A 24,278-nucleotide genomic window follows, 5' to 3' on the forward strand; every position below is an offset into this window, starting at 1 on the left:
TTAATTATAGTATTATGATTAATTAAAAATCTAGATGATGTTACGCATAGTAATGTTGTAATTATAAATATTTTTGATTAGTACGAATAGTCATGATAGCATATCACGGAAATATACTTTAGAAATCTATCTAACGCGAAACTGAAAGCTAATTTTTTTTCAAGGCATTTTGTAAATAATAGTTTACATCTGGCCTAAATAAGGTTTTTACTATTGCTTCAGGATCGTTAAATCCGATTTCAGCAGTTTTAAAATTGAAATTGAAGAATTATAATATGCTATGCTTGTTAAAATAAATCATACAGACATTGATCTACGCATTTATATTTTGAGATGAAAATGTATTTTATTTTATTTTTTTTTTCCTTGTAAACTTATTATTTTCTTATCTTACCCTCAAATTTAATAATAATCATAATCTATTGTTAGTAATTTATTAATATTCATCGATGTAATATCTGTTATGTTTGTAAAAAATTATTCAACGATTTATTTCTATTGAATCATATTTATTTCAAACTCAGGCATAGAATTGTACACATTTTAAGATTTTTACGTTACGTTTTTTTTTTTTAAACTTTTATAATTTATTCAGGCACCTAATATATTACAACAAATAGGTACTAGTGAGTTTGTTTATCAACAATTCATCAAGCTGTCAGATTATTCACGTATTGAATATCCTGTCAGTATCAGACACGGCAAACATAATATATATTATAATAATAAGTTTTGTTAAAATCATTTTTTTGGAGCTAAACAATGTATCTATTCTGTATAATAATATATAATATGACGTATGCGCGTTTCTCATAAATGTTTTTATTTATTATCTATATATAATATTTATTTTCGCACAATATATGCGGTATTAGTTTATCACAAGTTTATCTGATTGATTACTTAATTTATTTAAAAAGAAGATACAGACCAAATACAAATAGTAAAAAATACATAGCTCATATAGTTTGTGGTTAAGAGATCATATACATTAATACACTGTAGTACAATGTAAATCAGAAATGTCAAATGCGCAGTTCTCTACTCTCATTTTTTATACGGACCGTAGCAACAAGGATCACTAGACAATTAAATGAAAAAAAAGAGAAAAAAATAATTGTTTTCATTTGTATTACGACAATATCGGAGAGATGTAACGCATATTTTAGTATACATATTATGTATGTAATGTATGTGTGTTATGTAATAAAATTTACAAACAATTTTTTTTTCTCTGAAGTTCGTTTAAATTTGTACTATTTATATATTTTTTTAATCATTGTTTTTGACCCAGCTAATACTTAACATTTGTCTTGCTTGTTGAACATTATATTTTCAAATATTTATAAATATTTTAAAATTGTTTTTACTATTTTTTCTATGCTAATGATTGTTGCACATTCTTACCAATCTATGGATCCCAACATCCAGTAAACAAGGGGGAAGTATGAAATTGCGTCTAGAAACGCAATATCCGGACGTCGCTCTAATAGTATAATGATCGGATTTAAAGATGTCTTCGGATGAAAGTGAGCCCTTAGTGGTATGATGAAATTGTAAATTCCATTCGATGCGTAATCGGCAGCTAAAATTATGGTTTTATTTTGCCAATTGTAGTCATTGGCGTTTCGGTAAGCACAATGCTCACATACCTGTTATTATTAAAATTTGCTTAAGTTGATTAATTTTAATTCGATAATTGTGCACACAATATAAGTAATAAGTATCTAATTTTTGATATACTATTTAATAATTCTATACAATTTTTATGATTTTTTTTTTTTTTTTATGATGCTATATAAAAATTCCGAATCAATCAATTAATACATTAATTATAAAATATTTATAACATGTATAAGTATGCACTATATCTGGTACTTAATTTTTTTTCATTCCTCACTTAATTTTAATTAAGTAATTTATTAAATATAATTTTAAAAAATCATGAACTTAAATAATATTATAAAAGTGTATAAATTATGCTACACTCATTATTGAGCGATATTGTATCATCACTATCATTGACTTTTAAAATTTTGGACCAACTAAAATTACATATAGATTTTGAAATAATACGCTTAATGTTTTTAAAATATAACTTTTAACAAAACTTTATAACAACTGTGCTAATATAATAATAAATACCTATATGAAAAATCTAAACTTGTACATTAAATGACAAAACCGATATACTTAATATGTGTCAATGTGTCATATAAAAATAATAATATTTACCTGGGCTAGCTGTAGGCAACACAGTGGTTTTTTTTCTTTTAATAAATAACACAATGTGGGACTGACACCTATGTACGGTGACACTGGTGGAAATCCTTTGACTATTCTATATAAATAAAAAAAAAAAAATAATAATAATAAAAATAGTAAAAAAATAAAAACGTGTAACCGAAAAATAACATATTTTACAGTTATGACGTTTTGGATAGTTTGTATTAATTTTTTTTTTTAATAGAAAAGCATCACGTTGCATAAACACTTGCCTGGTCCACTCAGCATGCCAAACAGGCTGTGTGTAAATGTCTTCCTCACCATCCGCTGTAACGCGGAATCTGAGTTTATAACAAACATGCGAAAAAAAAACAATGTACAAACGAAATCGACATGCAAAATATTACTAAGTCAACAATTTTATCCGACTAAAATATAATATTGAAGGTAAGGTGAGATATTAGTTTTATTTTATTTGGAATTATTACACTTATGCATGTCGTGTTGAAAATATTTTAATTTTCTTTTAATTTCAGTGTCATATAAATGTGTTGTTAATACATAAAGCTTGACTACGTTTCGTAAGCGACAGGTATAAGAAATATTAAAAATAAAATTCTCATAACTTGTAAATATTGTTTGAATTACATTTTTTAATTTAATAAATTCATAAGAATTTTGATTATTATTTCAATCAAATATTAGTAGAGTTGAATTAATTTTGGTATAAATAAAATGTTTAAGTCTTACCATTAGGTTTAAGTCATAAGAAATAACGTTATTTTGTTGTTGTATAATTTATTTTTATTTATATGTTTACAAAAAGAAGAAGAATAACAATTGTTACTGGATTTTGCCGTATGTTTATAAATAGATTAAGTTTAAGCTTGTATTTGAAAATAATGATAATGTCTCATACTAATGTCTAACATCCATGCATAATATTCGAATATTGCGAAATATCGTTTAATGTTATTATATTATACTATAAAAACCCTTATCGAGTATAATTATTTTCAAATATTTTGGTTTGCACAAGGAATATAATCCAAACATTTGTATATATGATAATATATTTTTTTTACTACATGGATTATAATGAAATGATTAATTATAAATATATATATTTAAAAAATGATCGTTTTATACCATATACTGAAAAAAAATAGTTTTAATAGTGTCTTAAGTGTCATATCATATTATTTTAAAAGCGTGGTGTTATTATAATTCGTATACAGTACCTATTGAATAAGATATACGTATAATCGTATTATTGTGTAAGAGTCAAAGATGATATTATCTTCAAAAATGAAATTTTGTAGACTTTATTAATAAAGACTGATATAATTTGATAATTTTTAAAATTTATAATCATTGACGTCTAGTCGTATTTTGTGTATTAATTAATACTATAACTAGTTTTTGTTATTTATGTCGTATAATCATTCAAATATTACTCTTATTATTTTTAGTAATTTTTGTATTTTAATTTTTATACTTAAATAATACTTAAAACCAGAAGAAAAAAAATGCTCTTTTCTTTGAAAATATGTTGATATTATTCAATGACAACTCTTATTTTTAGTATACAATGTATTAAATATAATATAAAATAATAAAAACTAAGAGCTGAGAAATAATTTTATATCTTACACATTTTTATTCTGCTTTAAAAAAAATGAAATTCTTTTAAATATTATAATATAATTACGATATGACGATATTTAATGCCATAAATCGACATTCAATTATAAGAACATCTATTAGAAAAAATTAAGAAACCATAAATTAATTGAAACATAATTCAAAACTTAATCTAAGATAGTTATATAGTCATAATTTTGCAAAATTTTAAAAAATATCGAAAACTATATATAGCTAAGAAATTTAATATTATGTAGTAACTTAAATTAATAGCCGAACGTATACTTACATAAGTTTAAATTTGATTGTACCATCATATTTTATTTTTGATTTTTTTTCTGACTTCAAAGTATTTGATAATATTTGTTTTACAAGTATAATAAGGAACATAAGAATATTTTCTTTTAGTTTTTTCTACTACTATATTTCTATACACAGGGGACACTTTATTTCGTTCTAAAGAAAAAAAAAATAAAGATAAGGAATTTGTACTATATTGTTTCAATGGGTTCATCAAACTTTATATGCCTTACATAAGAATTTTCTATGCTTATTTATTGAGATAATGTTTACGTTTTCTAATAAATTACAAACTTCTTTACTAAACTACTTTAGAAATTGTATTTTTGATTGTATGACTCAGCTTATTATATTGCACGGTTTTTTAAACTAATCAAAACTACAAATACTATTTAACTTCAATATATTGGCTTAATACTTCAATACAATAATTATATTTTGTAGTTGACTGTGAATTTGAGTTTCAGGACTTATTAATACGTGGTCAGTTTATTATTTAAATCACCCTCAAGCAAGGATACAGCATAAACTAACAATCACACAAAATCAAAATGCATGAAAATTATAAGGTATATATCATACATTTGTAATTTACGTTATTATGTTTATCCTTACGCTATTTTTTCACTCGGCGATCTCCATGGAACCTCATCTTCCAGCTCATCTTCGCTTTCATCTCCATCTTCTTCTGGCTGAGGTACAGATATGTTTAATGACGAACCTGTTATGTTTTCAGCCACTGGTAATATACTTGGACGGCGACTACCTAAATATAGAAATAGAAAAGCTTTATGTTTTTCTCTATAAATTTAGCGAATCATCATCACCTCTTCTTTGACCTAATACTTCAGGGCTCAATAAATTCGGGTTCATATCCATTGGTTTAGGGATATTCAAATGATTACCTACGATTGTCGGTTCTTCTGTTTGTTTGTTTTGGAACGTGTAGCTTTCTCTAATAGTTTTTTGAACTTCTGTGGGCTTATCTAAAATCAAAGTTTATTATAATTTACAGTTTTATATGAACTATACGTATACTGGCTCAAATGTAAATAATATCTACCTACTTACCATTATTTAACATACTATCAAGGTGTTTTGAAGGTGCTGAACCATTATTTGAAACAACAAACGATGAATTTTCTTCTTTATTAACGCTAATGTAATAACATATATCGGATTTTTTCATTATATGCCTAGGCCCAGGATTTAAAAGTATTGTGTCTTCGTAAAACTCTGGTAAATCAGCAGGCCGCACGCCCACTAATGATACACCGAATCTAAGATTGAAATTAATAATTATTTTTGTTTTAATTAATTTTTATTTCGATTGTGATGATTTACTTTCGATGTGAATGAAAACTTGCGTATGTGAAACTTTTGCCTTCGTATTCACCAAAAAATCTACTGTCTCCTAAAAGTATGTGGTAGATTTCATTTCCTGAACATCTACCATACAGCCTATGCCATTCCTCAGGTGAAGTCTGACCTTCCCTGTACACAAGTTATACAAAATATACATTAATACGTCTTGCATATTATCGAACGTAGTTTATTTTGATTCATAATACAGGTGGACTTTTATTTTTAATCCACCATAAGTAGCAGTTTTACTAGATTACCGAAAATAGTTTTAAATGTTATAAAAGTAAAATACTAACTGTCCTCTACTTGTATGCAGTAGAAGTGTAACTAGTGTTGAAGCTCCAGGGCACGTACAGTTATTAGCAAGAAGAGCGTATTTAAGTTCATCTTCACATACAACAAACTCAGCAAATTTCACGTGTAATTTATTTTCTGGCCGAAAAATTTGAACATATTGAGGAACAGTTGGAGCGTAGTCTTTGACGGCCCACGATCGCAAAATCGTGTGTTCATCCTTTTTGTATACAGTATGAATTATAATTTCATTTTCGATAAATTAATTAATAGAAAATATTTACTGCAGCAGTTTTGTCCGCATAATTTCTAGCAGCCAAAACGAAACAAGCTTTAGCGTCACTCATTCTAGCTCTGGACAGATCTCCATCTTTTAAACACGATCCTTGGATATAAATTACTCTTTGTGCCCAAATAGGTACTTGGAGAATCATTCTCATTGTGGTATCCAGTTCCATTGGTGATAATAGGACCACAAAATAGTCCTAATAATGATAGTAAGAATAATAAGGCTTATATAAATGAGCAATATAATATAATAAATTACTAATATAAGTCAGTTTATTTCATAATTTTTTTTTTTTAAGTACAGGCTTAAAATACCTAATGAGATTTTTTTTTTATTAATTTCTACGATTTAGAATCGAATACTTGATTTGAAAAAGAAATATATTTTGTATCTCAAATTTTTATATAATATTTAATTTTTACGATAGGTATGGCGGTATCTAAATATTGTATATTTTTATTTAACGACGAATTTTTAAATTTTTTTTTAATATCAAAGAAGTGCGTTTTAATTAAATTTAATGATATAATTTTACCATGATTAATATTACTAAATATATAACTAAAACTAGATTAGCAAGGCATAATGTAGAACATTGATCAACATTTTAATTATAGAATAAATTTGTAAATTTTAACAGTGTTATGGAAATGCAATAATGCTTGTTAATAAAATGTAAATAGATGAAATTAATACGCTTAAAAATTTAAAATTGCCTTAAATCAGAAAATAACAACTAATTTATAAATTTAATTATTAAAATAATAAAGTAAATGCAATAAGATATTATACATAATGATATTATGATGGTATTTAATAACATGTATGGTTCTTTATATGCCTACTAAATAAATAAAATAATCCTGGCCTGACTATAAATCAACGTCTGTAAAGAATGTGCACTTATAAATCATATTTACATTTTATCAAAACTGAACATCAAACTATGATAAACAATATTTATTTAATTGATTATAATTGGAGTGATTACACTATTTATAATATTAAAATTTATTAAAATCCATAATATGGTTTAGAATTTTTATTTTCTTCGAACTTTCACCGTGACAGTAAATTTTAATTCTCATTACAGTTTATTAGTTAAACAAACTTAATTTTCTGCCTTAAAGCTTTAAACTTAATAAATGTAGTTAATATATTATGTTACTTATTACAGCTACGTACTATGTAGCTATTTCTATAGATTTTTAATTAAAACTAGATCCGATTAATATTATGACAATGCACCAACTTGAAGTAATGGATGTGCGTAAAATTCATTAAGAAAATCCATAATTGTGTCAGCTTGAAGCGTTGTACTACAGACAACTACATGTTTTTCAGAATGTGCTCTATGAGATGAATAAGAACCGCCAAGTTTCTGTCTTTCCATCCATGTAAACGCTAACTGTTCAAACTATAAATTAAAATAATAAACACATATATTAATTATAATTAAATTCAGTTAAACATTAACAGTGAAAGTGACTGATTGCTTTTTAGATTTTACTTGTGTCGGAAGAACGATGAGTGCTATGCATATCATAACAACCATATAGAGCTGAGAAGGCCAAATGTCTGGTACGAAGTCACCGTACCCAACTGTAGAAAACGTGACCACTACATAATAAGTAGCTTGAAAGAGGCTTAGATGCCTATGGCCAGCTCTTTGGAAATGTTGTATACCGCATACACTACAGATTAACATAATCATAAGTAATTAATATACACCTGTATATATTACTTAGAACCCACCTAGTAAATACTAAACAGAGAAGTGTGGCTGAAAGTATCATTAATTGCTGGGACAGCGCTGATTGAGATTTTTGCATAGCTCGGTGAAGATCGTTCTAAAACAAAATAACATAACGAAAGTGTAATAACACTATTAACGATGAATTTAATAATATTCACTGACAAACATATTTTCTAAAGATTTTTTCGCCAACCAACAGTTTAGAAAAACTGGTATGAAAAGGTTGATCAATGTTGGTTGGAAAATCTGTAAAAGAATAAAATGATTATGTTATTGATAAATTCGTCAAAATTAAAAATAAATAATAGATACTAACTGTGAAAATAAAGGGTACAGTTGTGATCAACTCTAAAAGAAAATGGAATGATAGTAGTTGTTGCATTACATTTCCCTAGAATGAGAAAAAATCAAACATATATATATATATTTAATTGATATAATATTAATTACTAAGAACTTCATTTAATTTTGATAGACATTTTATAACGTTTTTAATTAAAACCATCCAAAATTATGATAAATTTGATTACACGTTTTTATGTTCAATATATATTTCACCAATAATAAGATAAAATCAAACACTACGTTATCGGTCCCCGTCACTTAATATTATCTTTGTAGCTACACAGTGAAAAATATCAAGTTTTATACAATTTTACAAATTTACTAAAATAAAAGGTATATAATAGCACTTTTTTATTTGGGTAGCTATTAGTCTTTCGATGTTTTAATAATGTCTTCATAGTAACAAAAATAATCAATATTGATATGTTATGAACCAAAAATATAGGTCATGACTTTGTTCTATAAATACTGGTTATTTAAATAAATTATAATCATATTTGTTATAATAATATTGTTTTCTTTGTATGTGCACGTAAGTGGTAGGCACCAAATAAATTTATTCTTCATATTATAATACCCAAGGCAACTTTAAATATTAACGGCTGATACTTAATTCACACGTAACCCTACTCTGTACGCACTATAGTCGAGTTACGCAAATTTCTGCTAATAGCATAGTCTACTACGAGAGACCGTCTCGGGTTTTCAAGACCATCCGAATAATATGTATAACGCCTGGCTGGCATTCTAAATGAGTAGATTCAGGCCACTTTTCGCGGATTACCTGCCACTTACTTACTCTACCTTTCCACATTTTTCTTCTATTTTTTTTTTTTGCTTTAAAAATAAAAATACTCTCTGCTGTGAATATTTAATAGTATTTTCGTTTGGAAAATATTAACGGATCATTGTTTGAATTTTGATATAAAACGATTTATGAAAAAAAGCGTTTTTGTACTTTTGTATAAAGGTATATGCAATGCTGAAGTTGAATAAAGTTCAAAGGATATATAATACATATTATTATATAATTATACAATAGAAAAAATACATTTCTACCTAATCAAAGCGAAAAATACGTTTGAAGTAGGTAAATAATAAGTATATAATAATAATTAATAATAATATACAAATTGATATTAATAATCCTTTTTTTCTTTATTGAGATTTTTTTTTTGGTGTGTATAACGTGATACTCCCATTTACAAAGTCAATCTTTACAATTTAAATTCCTTGGAAGAAATATAACTTTTAAAAACTTTTATGTTGATTTAATGTTGCATTTATTTAACTTAATTTTTATTTTATTAACCGATATTTTTTAGGATATAAAATCTCAAGAGGAATATTTCGTTTAATATTTTTATACTTTGATCACTGATGTTTTAACTATTTATTTGTTTTTTTTTTATAATGATTATTTAATGGTAATATATAATTCGATAAGAGTATATAATATATTATATGTACCTACTAAAAATAGTTATAAAAATTAATAAGTGTGATTTATGTAAAAGTAGGATATTTTTGAAGGAAGTAACAAAAGAGATATGAAAATTTAGTAAGTCGTAGCCATTTATAACTATTAAATATTACATTGTTAAAATTCTGTATGGAATCGTGCTTATCTTGGAAAATTTTCAGAATAAAATATTTATGAAATACCTAGTTTAATATGTAAATTGTGTAATTCTTTTAATAAAAACAATTAATTATTCTGATTTGAATTTTAAATGAATTTACATAACGTGTATATTTCCAAAAGCTTATACCACTTAAAACAATATTGTCTTAATATTTCAAGTTGAAAAATAAAGTAGGGTATATTGTAGAGGTTCAATTTCAACATATACAGTTAACAAAATATATGTAAATAATATAATAGCTACTTTATAACGGAAAAAGAAAAACATTAATATTAATAATATTTTTGGATATACCACAAACATAACCGAAATATATTATTCGAATATATTTCAAAAATATAATACTACAAAAGAATTGCAGTCACAAAAAACAAAAATCCATAAGTTACGATCATAAAAATATATAAATTTAAATTTTCGGATTATAACAATCTTAATTTGATTGATTAATTTATAAAATTAATCAAAAACTTCTAGTATTATAAAATATATTATGTTAAATATAATATTTATAGAGCAGAAAGATATTGATATTATTTACTAGCTTCCTCTTCAAGCAGAGCCAGTGATCTATTAATTTAAAATTATAGCCTTTAAAAACTGATTTTAAGTAGAGTCCACTTTAATAAATTTATTGCTTTATATAAATACTTTTAAAAACTAGAATTTCATGCAAAAGTGTTTTATAATGCAATAATTAACCATTGGTTCATATCTGTAATGATTTTAATACTTTAATTTTAATATACTTTGAAGCCAATGAAGCAACAGTCGGTTTTTGTGATAGATATTAAAGATTAATATTTTCATGAAAACGATTTGTACAGTGTATCCTGTAGATAGTAAAGATACATTTTTTGTTATCATGGACGCAATTTAAAATATTCAATTTTAGGAATTGAATTCATTATTTTGAACGTTTTTAATTTTAACAAGTCTAAAAGAAAAATGTCAGATAATGTCAAATATAGCAGTCTAGATGTTGAAATTGATGTTTGTAATATAGAAATCACTTTTAATTTATAGCGTTGTATAATGATAAATGATAACCTAAGAAATTAGAATGCTGATTACTGAAATTTTAATGTTGACATCAAAATGTCAAATCTTAATTTGTCTTTGGGTATTCAAAATTAAACAAATCTATTTCAAATAAATATGAAAATTAAATAATAACATATACGAGTATGTTATGTTATTTTTTGTTATGCATATAATGTCATATTTGTGTATGTAACGTTGTCTGAAAAACTCATTTAACTACATTAAAACTTTTTTGGGAAAATGATTGAAAAAATCACATTTAATAATTTCTATATATTTTTCGATGATTCATTGTGATTTATTGAACGTACAATTTAAGTAATATATTATACATGTAGATTGTAGAGCAATATATTAATGAATAATAAAAAAAAAAAAAAAAACGAATGTATTGATAATAAAATCTATTCGGTTCACGATTATTGATTATATTTATTGAAAATAAAGTGGAAATTCAAATGCATTTTTCATGAGAAATATTATTTTATATGTGACTCCATGCTTGGATACACTCAACACTTCAATTAAAATGTGAGTCTATTTTGATACGAAGTATGAATTATTTTTGTACGTCAGTCAAAACTAATTAGTTCACTTGATCACATATGATTAGTTGAAATACATGCGTATACCATTAAATATCGATTCGATATTATACCTACAATTTAATGTTATGCTTATGACATATAACGTATATAAAATCGTAGTTTAGCAGCATAATTATTGAAAGTCGATAACGTATTAGGAATTACATGCATCTGAAGTGCTTGTGCTGATTACTCCGGGAGTATTGATTCGCCCATAGTGCAGTTAATTAACAAAAGCGTGTTAACTTACACAAGGAATACCGAGAACTATGTACGGTGTTAGCATTGGTATTCATTTTTAATTGAACTTTTTTTTTTTTAGTTTTGTTTTCAAACAGTGAATAGATGACTCGGAGTACGTACTACGTAGAGCAAGGAATTTATTGGATTTCTGTATTATTTATTTTTATTTATTTCTGTTGTCCCTTTTTTTTTTTTTTTTTTTTTTTTTTTTTTAATTTGAACTGTAATATTTATAAAGAAGTTTTAAGAAGTTATTTTTATCAATATTGTATTTAGTCTAGCTGTTATTCTAAAAAAAAAAAAATAATTTTTATTCTTCGACGTACTGAAATTATTAAAGACTTTGAATGATCAAAAATGGAAATGGAATTTTGATAAGCGTCGGTAAGTTTATCCTGGTATATAATTAAACTTGTATCTATAATATAATTTGTTTAAAACAAGAATTAGTTGATACCGCATTAATCATAATATCAATATTAATTATCAGTTTAATAAATGATGTATCAAATAAGTAACTTCAGATTAGTCATTAGATATTTTTGACGTGTAATAAATGATTTATTGTATCTTTCAATGGATTTTGTATTGCAGGGATAGGAAAATGAAAACAAAGCTTACACTTGTTACATTTATAATGTTGTATTTAGTACACTAATTTTTATACTTAAATATTTTTTTTTTTATAAATCGATTATTGTGTATTTGTATTTATATTTCTGTATATATTCTATATATGCTGTTGGTACGTGTATCACATAGGTTTGTTATTAAAATTATCCCATTGAACATTATTTAATGACAGTTAAATTTAACACGTATTTGAAAAATAAAATAATTAAAAATGTATTAATTTAATCTATTGGTAATAGTAATTTAATTATGTATGTAACACCTCAAAGGTAATATGATCTTTATAATTTATTATTATAGTTTTCACTGTTTGTCATGGTGAGAATTTAAGAAATTTTTTTAGTTTAAAAAATGCCTGGGTCATAATTCAAGACAACCTTAAATATAAGTAAAATATTCATTAAGAGTTATAACTTTTTTTTTAGACAAAAAAGTGTATTATATATAGTATGTAGTTCTGAAAAATAATTATATATTTAAGTAATAGCTAAAAGCTTGTTGTTTTAAATTTCTATGTAGGTGTTTAATTTAAATTTATGATTGTAAGTGTTTTATTTATTTTTTATTCTTTTATTTTTAACTACAAAACTAAAAACCAGTAATTGATCTTCGTGATAATAAATGCTTGTATAAAATATGTAAATTGTCAAATCATTTAATTAGAATTAAGTAATATAGTATTCTTATAAATTAGTTATAGAAATGTAAAAGTTGGTTTTATAATTAAGAATTAAAAATAACAACAAACGTTGTATAAGAAACACATTGGAGCTTGTGATTCAAAGCTGATAAGTTGTTTTTTAATCCAGGGATACAAGCGAATAGATACTTACGTAATATACAAGTATTGAATAATCTGTAGTAGAAACCAAAAAAAAATATTTGTTATATAATTCCTAGGAAAGCCGTCCATTGTATTTTACTTAGCCATTATTTATATTCTTATAAATTACGTAAGATTTAAATATAATTCGTAAATTTGATAGTATTTTGTATGATTGACACGGTATTTTTTTCATTAAAGTGTTCAGCACTTGCATTTTTTTTTTTATTATTATTTTTTTTTTATCAAGAAAATAAAAAAAAGAAACTTAAATCGATGTGAATTTCTTTTGTTGGTGTATGGATTTCAAATTCAAAAATATTTAATGTATATTCTTGCATGTTTTGGTTTCTATTACTATAAAATATGTTCATTGTATTTTGCGTCTTTATGTATCAATGTTTCACGCAGTTCAACGTAAAATAAAGTACAAAAAGCTCACCGAAATAATAAAAAAGGTATATTTATTTTTATTTTATATTTAATTATGAATTTGCAATATTTGAAATAGTTTAAAATATGGTAAATTTTCGAGTAAAAATAAAAACAATTTTTTTTTTTATTTTTAACGTGATATAAAAATATAATTTAACATTTTCCTCATTTTTTAAAAATAACTCACGTAAAAATATATTTATTGAAAACATATTTGGTAATTGTTTTTTTTTCAACTTCATTTTATCAATTATTATCGATGGTATTGCATACCTCCATAAATTTAAAATGATCACCTTTTTTTTTAGCGCATTAAAACCCAATCACTATTTTTTGCGTTTTCGTTATTACGCGGTCACATGGATAACGACGACATACTGGATTAACGTCATTAATTGTACGTTTTGGACCGGCAGGAACGACGAAATGTTACAAAGTAACCGAACTGTTTGGGATACCATTAGTACGCCAGATGGAGACGTAGGTGCCAGAACAGTCGAGGACTAGACGATCATATTATTACTATTATTACCATAAGAGAGGTAAATTTTATTTATTCGGAAATTAACCGCACACGGATCAATGATAATTTAATTACTACCATAGAAGCAAAACCAAAGACGGCGTTGCAGCAAAGCTCTGCTAACGTAAATTGCTTTTAACGATTTTCTAGTTTGATTCTGCATGGTTGATATTATCAATGCATTGTGGATTAATGCCCAATTCACTGAATTAAAGTTTGTAAGTCGTCGTAGGAAAATTACGCACTGTTTTGTGTGACATGCAATCTCGTTTTTCTTTCTGTTTTTTTTTTTTTTGTTTTTCTTTATCCTCTACGACATTACGCTAAGTCTGTTCATTGCTCAGGATCACTATGTGACGATATTTTTCTCGTTCCGTTCATTGGATTTCAACGACACGGTTTGTGCGAACAACGTTGTTAAACCGATTACGATAGCATTTACGAAAAAGAAACACGACTACTGGCTATCTATCGACTTTGACTATTGTCTTAGTGACTAACACCTGTTCGACCCTTCGAAACGTGGCCAACGCATATACTTAAACACACATGGTCATTAATAAATTACTTATTTTATAGGTAGCTATTATTTTCATATCGATTGACGAAATGGATACGAACGCGGCGTAGGGTTTGGATTATTATTAGTTATTACTATTAAATGTACTTAAATATAATTTTTACATTCGTCAATTATCCAAAGTCAGTTTGATTAATATGAAATAAAATTTGTTATTACCCCTCCGGAGTGTTTAATTTAAATAAATAAATAAGATTACTAAGGTAATCGTTTGCACGCCAAGTTATTTTCTTTTGAATATTAATGTAATGAAAAGTTAATTGCAAAAGAATTTACAACCAATGAACCTAAAACGGACTAAATTTTTGAGTGGAAGAGGTCAATATAGAATAAACAAAAGTAGTTGCTTGAAACTAAGTTTTATCATAAAAGAAAAGTTTTTATAGTAGGTTTATAAACACTTTTCGCGTATAAAAATCATACAATTTAAAACTATTAATGTTGTAGAGTTTAGTTGCTTATAAATAACTACTACTTATACAAGAAAAATCAGTTATTTGACTTTATAAAGAAACATTTTACAGATTTAAATTAAAGTTTCACAGTTACGGACTATAACTACGCTTTAACACTACATTATTTCTCAACATACGCTTCTATCGATGTTTTTACTCTTGGGATTTGTTTGATCGTACGATCACATTCTACGATTATCTCACTGTAACTTATACACTTTGTAGTTCCTATTTATCGTATTAATTTTCTTAATCATGATAATATTTAAACATCTAATTCTTTTTAGTGAATTGTCTTATAAATCTATTGTTATCTCTTGATCACATTGATATAAGCAAACTGATGTTATACTCATAAATGTTGCAATGAATAGTATTTTAATGTTTTAAGGGGAATGTATTTGTATTTGAAAAAATGACATGGTTTTTATTTGACTGATTTAGAGTTTTATTTTTCAGGATCAAAGTGAACCAATTGACTTAAGTTAAGTGTCATAATAAAGCAATTTTATAATTAAAATATTCGGCTCAATTTCGTATTAATTATTATACAAAAAGATTCTTTCTAAATGTTGACTGTTTATATATTTGGATCAGTTTAGGAGCGAAGGTTTATAATTTCTGAGTTTTAATTTGACATTTACGTTTCATTTAGTATGTTGAATATACTCCGATTTAAAAGTGTTTTGGTTGAGAGTCGGGTCGATGGTGGCCAGCAGCAAAGCGTGGCGTGTTGGAGCTTTACTGGGTCACAGGGAGAATGTAATTCGAAAAGATTTTCCTGGATTTGTCAAGACGCTTAATTTAGAAAACAATTTTCCATAAAATTAAAATGGAATTCTCAATACAAATATACCCATTTTGGAGATATTCAGCCGTTTTCATAGTGTTTTATGTGATTTCATAGTGAATCTGAAGATATTTAATTATTATTTATATTAAACAAACTAAATTTTGTATAAATAAAACTTTTTTGATGAATAAATAATAAATTTAATGCTCAAAATATGTTTTAAGATGAGTTAAAATTACTATATATATATATAATGAATAAAGAAGTATGATCAGTTATATAAACATCAGTAAAGCCCATATTTGTGTAAAAACAATTGTAAATATGATAAAAGTATATTGTCTAAGCACTTCCATTTAATAAAATACATATTTTGTAACAACCTAGTTATCTGAAAAATTTCACTTTATATTTTATTTTAAAATTTACATTAGGTTGTTATTTATTATTATTTATTTTTAAAAAATGAATTTAAACAAATTACATTTTATAATATTTCAATATTAGTAACATAAAATAGCTTTAAACATATTCAACTACCTAGTTATACATTTTAATTAACTTATGTCGGATTGTATGAACAATCACTAAACATTAAATTAATTAATAGTGAGCTAATAATTCCTTAAACATAGTTTGGTGGCCCATTGGTTTATTAAATTTTAATGAACCATTAAATTAATACATTTAAATTATACACTTTTTGAAAATAAATCAACTATAATATAACAATGAACAATAATTATTTTAATTTATAATAGTTAAACAACCAGAATAGCAAAAACTTTTTATTCAATTAGATAATAATAATAATTTATTTATATGAATAAAATAAGCAAAAGACCGAATTGTTATAAAACATAATACATTCAAATTAAATCTAAGAAAATATTAAATTAAATTAAATAAATATAAAAGATAAATAAGTAAAGTATATCAAAAACCAAAATAAAACAATAGTAGGTAATTTTTAATAATATAATATGTATTGATAACAAAAAAATGTATGAAGGTAATATTACAGGAAAAAATATAGAGTATCAGAATTCAAAACTTAAAGTGACTCTTAGTTATCATATTTAATGGAACATAAAATAAATCAAAGTCGTAATAGTTATTGCATAAGAACATAGCTTTAGATAAGGGTGGATTTTTCGCACGAAATAAGTACTATGAGATGATGCGTAAAGAAAAATACCCTTACTGTAATGATAAAAGGGAACTTTAAACTGTGTAATAATATGTAATGAATAATGTTACTATATTATTACTTAGGTACGTAATGATAATAAACTATAATTTAACTTAATATTAAAGACAAAATAATAGTTGTTATTTTAAGTTTGAATTATGCGTTATGATCGATATAAATATCACAAATTATTTTGTTAAAGTAAGCCTTTATAAATGTATAGTTAACACTTATGTGTAACTTAATTTTAAAAATTCAAATAAAATAATATAAATTTATATGTTTAAATAGCTTTGTTAATTCGATATTCGTTAATATGAGAATGTTTATTTACCACATTTTAATTACAGTTAAATAGTATACCCTCTTTAATATATAAAATATATAAATATATCCCTATCCAACCAACAAATAATCTTTAGAGATTGTAAATTTGATATTATTAAACATTGAGATTAAGAGCATTTTTACACCTCAGTAAAATATCATTAAATTTTGATTTATATTTTTAAGTTACCAATTTTATTTATTTATTTATTTTTTTTTTTTTTGTATGACCTCGTTTGCCGTTAAAACAATTTTATTTATTGATATTTATTAGCACGTACCTCTAATAGCTAGTATTTAATAATCAAATATAGTTTCATACTTTTGCAGCCTCAAAATAGTTTTATGAATTCCTTTTATAAATTTCGGCACGATTTAATATCCTTGGGCATTGTATGGACATCATTTCAAAATAATAGCATATTATTTTTACTATAGAAACGCAAATGCCCACAGTAGTGAATAGTCGTGTATTCCTGTGGGTGTAATTCTAGATTTTGCAACGAGTAAACATTCTTACTAGTAGATCACATTTCAAATGGTCATTTCGATGAATGGTATGAAAGTTACTCCAGATTTATCCAATTCTAGGCACATAAAAACTCGGTCGAACAATTGAGGATAAGAACTACCTATCAAGTTTTGACACCATATAATATTATTTTCACTATTTTAGGCTTGTATAACAATGTGTTCGTTTGTTTTAACGTGAATTATTTTGGTATGTCTTAGTAAACGTAGCATAAATATTGTTTTATAGGTACAAGCGCATTCGTGATAATTTAAATTATTGATTTCATACATTTATATTATCAAGGTTTTCAAAAAGAAGTCACTATTTTTTTTCAAGTCTTATTGTATATATAATTTAGAATTTTGCGAATTGATGACATAAAAATAGTTTGAAATATTAAAAATATTTTTTCGTAGAAATATATTTTAACTAGATTACGCATAATATTATCTACTATTTAATCGTATATTCACTAGCTTTATTGACATATGTATAAAATATGAATTCAATACATTGGATAGCATTGATTGATAACTTACAAATACTAATATTATTATAATACTAAGTAATATATATATTTCCGCTGTTTTATGAATATATTTTTTTAAATAAATAATATGCAATAACATAATCATAATTTTTTATCGTATAATTAATAACTATAAATAGCGAAAAATATACGACTATAGATATATATAACATATAAATGTGTTCTTTAAATATTGATTAAGAGAATACTAAAGAATTATTTACTTCATTTGTTTAACTTAAATATTCATAGTTAATGTTGTATACATATATGATATGCAAACCTAAATCATTAAAATGTCTACTTTTATTTTAGTAAATGGGTGTTTCAACAACCCAGAAGTTGTTATCTTCACTTCTAAACAATGATTTATAATGTTTAACGCATGCAGATTGTGCATTGTACATTCTTGCTTGTATAAAAACATCTGATTCCACCTATCGATCGGGTGAGTTTCTCGGTTGTGTTTATAATTTTATTATTTTACGTTGATACTGTTTTACAATAATATAATAATTCTTTTATACTGCGATATGAAGTGAAATTAAACAATCACGATTTGATAAATAATTTTTATCCCATGTTAGTAGCTTCTAACTTTAGTGATAAAAGTATAAATACCTATGATGTTTTTTTTTTATAATGGGTTGCATTGAAATTTTTGTTTCAACAGCCAGTGTTACAGAAATGTATCCAATATCAGGTTGTCATTAGTGTACCGGGACTCTAACTAACCCCAAAGTCTCATGGTTAATGGATAAACCTGGATAATATCATGATATTATAATAATATACATCCAAATGTTATGTTTATAATATGTATGTCACTTTTTATACTAGAGTCAAGTTTATTAATTCATATAAAAAATTATATTATTCAAGAAAACGTTTAAAATATATAAAAAAACACTTTTTTTCTTTAAAAATATTTAAAATCAGTATAAATACTTGGGTTGAGTTGGTATTTTGTTGTGTTTTAAAATAATTCATTTGAATAGATTTTATAACCAATTGCAATAAAAAAAAAAAAAAAAAAAATGTATATTTAGTCTATAAGCAGAATTAAAATTTGCTCGTATAATTATTTATTTATAATAGTAAACCGGTAAAAGCTGTTAGTTAAAAGGCTTTTATAATACTATTAATATTATTATGTATACAACTAAATGCATATTATCACGGCGTTGAGGTTAGTGACTTTTTTGCATGCCTGTCTATTTGGTTTGTCTAATAGTATTTTTTAGAATAATTAGCTATTGAGATATTTTAGATCAATTTTAAGACTATAAAAGAAGGTTAGATAAACTACCCACAGTCAGTTGTTAGTTCTTATGTGATTAACTAATAATAATTGTATTTTTTATTCTTCCACGGTTAGTTATTTAGTCAATAAATAAAGGTTATGTGATATAACCTTTAACTAAGTATTCATAACTTATGTCATACGTATATATTTTCTACGCATTTATATTTTGAATTGCCATTTGCGCTATTGTTGCAATATAATAACTATAGTAATAAAAAAATAAATATTATATAATATATACTTTTATAAATCAAGTGGCAATAATATTGTACAAAGACAAATATACGTTTTATGTTTAAAAAGAATTATTTCATAAAAGAAAAATCAATGTGGTCATCATAACATTGATTTATTTTAAATAGAACTTTGAAGAAAAGTATGCAGAAACATAATTGTAATTGTAATATGGAACACGAAAAAAAGGTAGTTTATTTGTGATAAAATATATTCAAATTAATTATTGAAAGTAATTTTATTCAAAAGAATCAAAAATTGTATTTAATAAATCATATAAAAATATTATTAATACCTTACATAATTTTTTGCCTAACCCCAAATACTGGTGTATTACTTTCGATAATATTTTTTTCACTTTTAAATAATTAAAAGAAAAAAAAAGTAGGTAGGAAATAAAAATTTATATTTTTCATATATTTTTGGTAACTTATCTTCTTTTCTCAATTCGATGCAGGATAATTATTTGTAATTAAATTTTATATATATATATAAAAAAAAAAATAGTAAATCAAGACATTTAATCATTGATTCAGAATTCATTACGATAAATCAACAAAATATATTCAAGACTTGGTTAAAAAAAAGAACTATTTTACATTTATTTATTGGTATTGGGGTTTATTATTGTTTCTAAAAATAATAAATTTCGCTAAAACGTCTGAAATAAATGACAAAATATTTATTGAAGACTTAAACAAAATAAAAAATAAATGACAACTGATTGTTTTTAATTTTTTAATAATATTTTTCATATTAATATAGTAATGTTCAATTCACCGGTTTTAGTTTAAAAAAAATTGCAAATAAAAATAATAAGACTAAAAGAAACGTTATCAATGAACTCATCAATTAAACAAACTAATTTTCTTTAATAAAAGAAACAATATTTTTATTTATTTTTCAAACATGTCAATTGATAAATTATATTTGTTTTCATTAATCGTAAACAACATTTACTGGGACTTAATTTGTCAATTGTGGTTGAATTTTTACTTTAAATTTATAATAATGTATGTTTATATGATTTATAGAATAATGTTTATTATAAAAATACATTTTATAAACATATTTAGAATAAAAATACAATTATTTATTACCTATTTTTACTCATGAATAATATAATAATACACAAGCTATCTTCTTCAAAAATTTAAATTGTATTCTTAATTATTATTTCGATCTATAATTTTGATAAATCTAATGATAACAATACATGCCAATAATGTTACATGTGTTAAATTGCAACATATAAATTAAACATTTAAAAGAAGTATAAAATTATATTTTTAGTTCTACCCAGTATTTGTTAAATATAACAAAACATTGAAAATTGAAAAATACACAAATATGAATATTTACTTTATAATAAAATAAAAATTTATATAAATTCTATACATAATCTCGAAAATTATCTTTAGCGTGATGTATGTAGTATTTGAAAATACAAGCAATATAAAATATTTTTAGAAGTCTAATAGAATTTTAAATTATATTTTTGAAAATAAATTTTTTAAGATGATAAAATGTTTATTTAATATAAAAAAATACTACATAAGAGTCATAAGATATTAAATATCGATCAAACACGGGTCATTAGAATATGTTATATAATACTTAACGTCAGTAAGTAAATAAATTTATATGTATTATATTAAAAAATAAATAATTTTATCGGCATGAAAAAAAGTTTAATTAAGAGTAAAAATTCTTTAAATGAAGTCCATTTCAATAAGCTAAAATAGATCTTTAAATTTGTTTATATATATTCATAAAAAAAAGAAAACACTTTTATGCTCCTACATTGATATCAGTGAATAATAAATAGAATAGTAGAATATAGTAAATACACTTTGTATGATTAAGTTAAATATACAAAACGTATTACATTTGCATTATTATATTACGTAATTGATCTTTACAATAATACCAAAATTGGAATTTTGTGCTTAAGGCATAGGTGCAATTAAAATTTTTGATTAGTAGGAAATTTACGTATTACTTATGATATGCAACTACCTTTTTCACTGTATATTTTTCTGTAACCTAACTTTTTTAAATAGTTTCTTTAAAATTATAAGATAACTGTATATATTATGTTAAGCTAAATAGTTAATAGACATTTTAATATTTTATCTATATTATAATAATCTAACTCCAAGTGCCCTAACAATTGTTCCTGTAGCATAAAGTACATCATATTATCATAGAACCTACAACCGTGTAGGCGCGTTAAGTAGTGCAAACATTTTCTATTTATTTAAACCATAAAAATATATGAATGTAATTAATGATTAAAGATAGCGTTATTAAACTTTTACAGCACACAAACGTATTTACCATCATAAATTCGTAATTACTATTAATGGATATTCGATATTAATTTATACAATCAATTACCTTGTAACCGATGTACGTGAGAAGTAGTGATTCGCAGAGTGCGAAAATCGCCAGTCCGCACTGTATCACCCACAGCTCTAACGGTCGTTTTACCCATTGGATTGCATCCCAATTGATTATGGGCCTCGCTTGGAACGCCTCGTCCGTCAAATTTCGGCTCCATAGGAATTCGGTTTTATTTCCCATTTTGCATCCATAACTGCGGATAATTTGAACGAACGAAATTAAGAAAATAAAATACACGAAGCACGTTTTTTTTTTATTACGAGCAGTATACGAACATATTGACGAAGATGTTACAAAATAAATATAACTTTTATGTTTTAATTGAATAAACATTATAAAATTAATATTAATCGATTTAATTTATTTTTATATGATAGGTGTTATAAAAGTTTCTCGCTTACCAAGTCGCGGACGTGGGATCTTGATCGAGTACGACGCGGACGATGTATAAAACACATGTTAGTAGTTTGAAAAATAAATTTGCGATACGAATACGAAGACCTATAACAAAAAACAAAGTTGAAGTTGAATATTAATTTCTATAATTATCAATGATATGGGGGGGAAGGGGATTAAATAGAAATTAATTCAGAAACTTATTAAAATTAACAAATGTTTAACAATTACGAGATATAATTCGAGACATAAATATTGCAATTTAAAATATTAAATTTATAAAATAAACAAAAATTACTAAGTGTGGAGCGCAATTAATAATTAATAAATCATAATATTTTATTTAGAGAAGAAAATTTTGCTTATAGATTGTAAATTGCCTTAAGACATAAATACTAATTTTTAACGATATTTTGATTAAAACTAGAATAACATTAAATGGACATAAAATGAAAAGCATATCAAAACCTTTTTAAAATATATGTATATGGGGCTGTAATATACATAAAATCAGTCTTCAATTAAAATTTGAACTTTAAAGATGTCTATAAAAATAATTATTTTATGTTATTTTTTGAAAATAATAATAACTATGGTCTATCATATTACGATATACGTATCTACATGTTTATTATTTTAATAGTTCACACTGAATATTTTGAATCGTAATAATATTTTTTAATATTTTATTTCATAATACGTGTAATTTTAATATTTTACATGGACTATATTTTTGCTGTTAAAATCATTATGAATAATTTTTTGTTTTTAAAATGAAACCCGTATTTTTATTTTTGAAACTAAAAATGTTTTTGCACGAGTATAAATATCAAATATTAAACCAAATAATTTTGTTTTTTATTAATAAGTTTTTATAGTTCAGATGCATGAATAAGCGTACTATACGTTTGGAGAGTATCTCTTGCCACTTTACTCTTCTTTTATCGACTCATATACTGGCTACAATACTTGTAAATAAAAAAACTTATTTTAGTTTTTATGTATCAAAATGTTTAAATAAGTATTCTACTTCAGATTATAAAACTAAAAAAAAATCAAAAGTTGGTTATAATATGACCCATCAACAAACATATGGGTGTGAAAATAAATAATATTGGTTGTAACATGCAATTTTTAAATTAACCATATATTATATATATATATTTAAAAAAATGACCAAAATTAATATTTTTTTGAAATAATGAGTATTGTTGACTGTTAAAAAGACCAAGTTGTAGAATATATTATAATATCATATGTGAATGTATAATTTAAACAATAATAATTAATGTTAATAAAATTAAAATTGCAGAAAAATATGCAATCCCCTTTATTTTAATGTACATATACCTAATACATTTATAATGTTCTTTGCTTAACATTTTATTAATGA

At 24.3% G+C, this 24,278-nt stretch overlaps 1 protein-coding gene across 1 annotated transcript in view; it reads right to left on the bottom strand.

The window, feature by feature from the left end:
• Positions 1-24,278, bottom strand: part of LOC112601459 (potassium channel subfamily T member 2) — a 165,372-nt gene that overhangs the window by 10,304 nt on the left and 130,790 nt on the right. Inside the window, exons 4-19 of the mRNA XM_025349100.1 lie at positions 22,891-22,990; positions 22,484-22,682; positions 8,191-8,265; positions 8,037-8,120; positions 7,874-7,968; positions 7,629-7,812; positions 7,371-7,535; positions 6,114-6,314; positions 5,832-6,049; positions 5,515-5,664; positions 5,242-5,450; positions 4,998-5,156; positions 4,786-4,936; positions 2,499-2,567; positions 2,236-2,341; positions 1,408-1,652 (exon numbers count right to left, since the gene is read on the bottom strand). Of these exons, the coding sequence (XP_025204885.1) occupies positions 1,408-1,652; positions 2,236-2,341; positions 2,499-2,567; positions 4,786-4,936; positions 4,998-5,156; positions 5,242-5,450; positions 5,515-5,664; positions 5,832-6,049; positions 6,114-6,314; positions 7,371-7,535; positions 7,629-7,812; positions 7,874-7,968; positions 8,037-8,120; positions 8,191-8,265; positions 22,484-22,682; positions 22,891-22,990 (2,410 nt within the window). The remainder of the gene's footprint in view (positions 1-1,407; positions 1,653-2,235; positions 2,342-2,498; positions 2,568-4,785; positions 4,937-4,997; positions 5,157-5,241; positions 5,451-5,514; positions 5,665-5,831; positions 6,050-6,113; positions 6,315-7,370; positions 7,536-7,628; positions 7,813-7,873; positions 7,969-8,036; positions 8,121-8,190; positions 8,266-22,483; positions 22,683-22,890; positions 22,991-24,278) is intronic.

This window comes from Melanaphis sacchari, unplaced genomic scaffold (assembly GCF_002803265.2).
Source record: "Melanaphis sacchari strain LSU unplaced genomic scaffold, SCAv2.0 Contig78_pilon_pilon, whole genome shotgun sequence".
Lineage (NCBI taxonomy): Eukaryota > Metazoa > Arthropoda > Insecta > Hemiptera > Aphididae > Melanaphis > Melanaphis sacchari.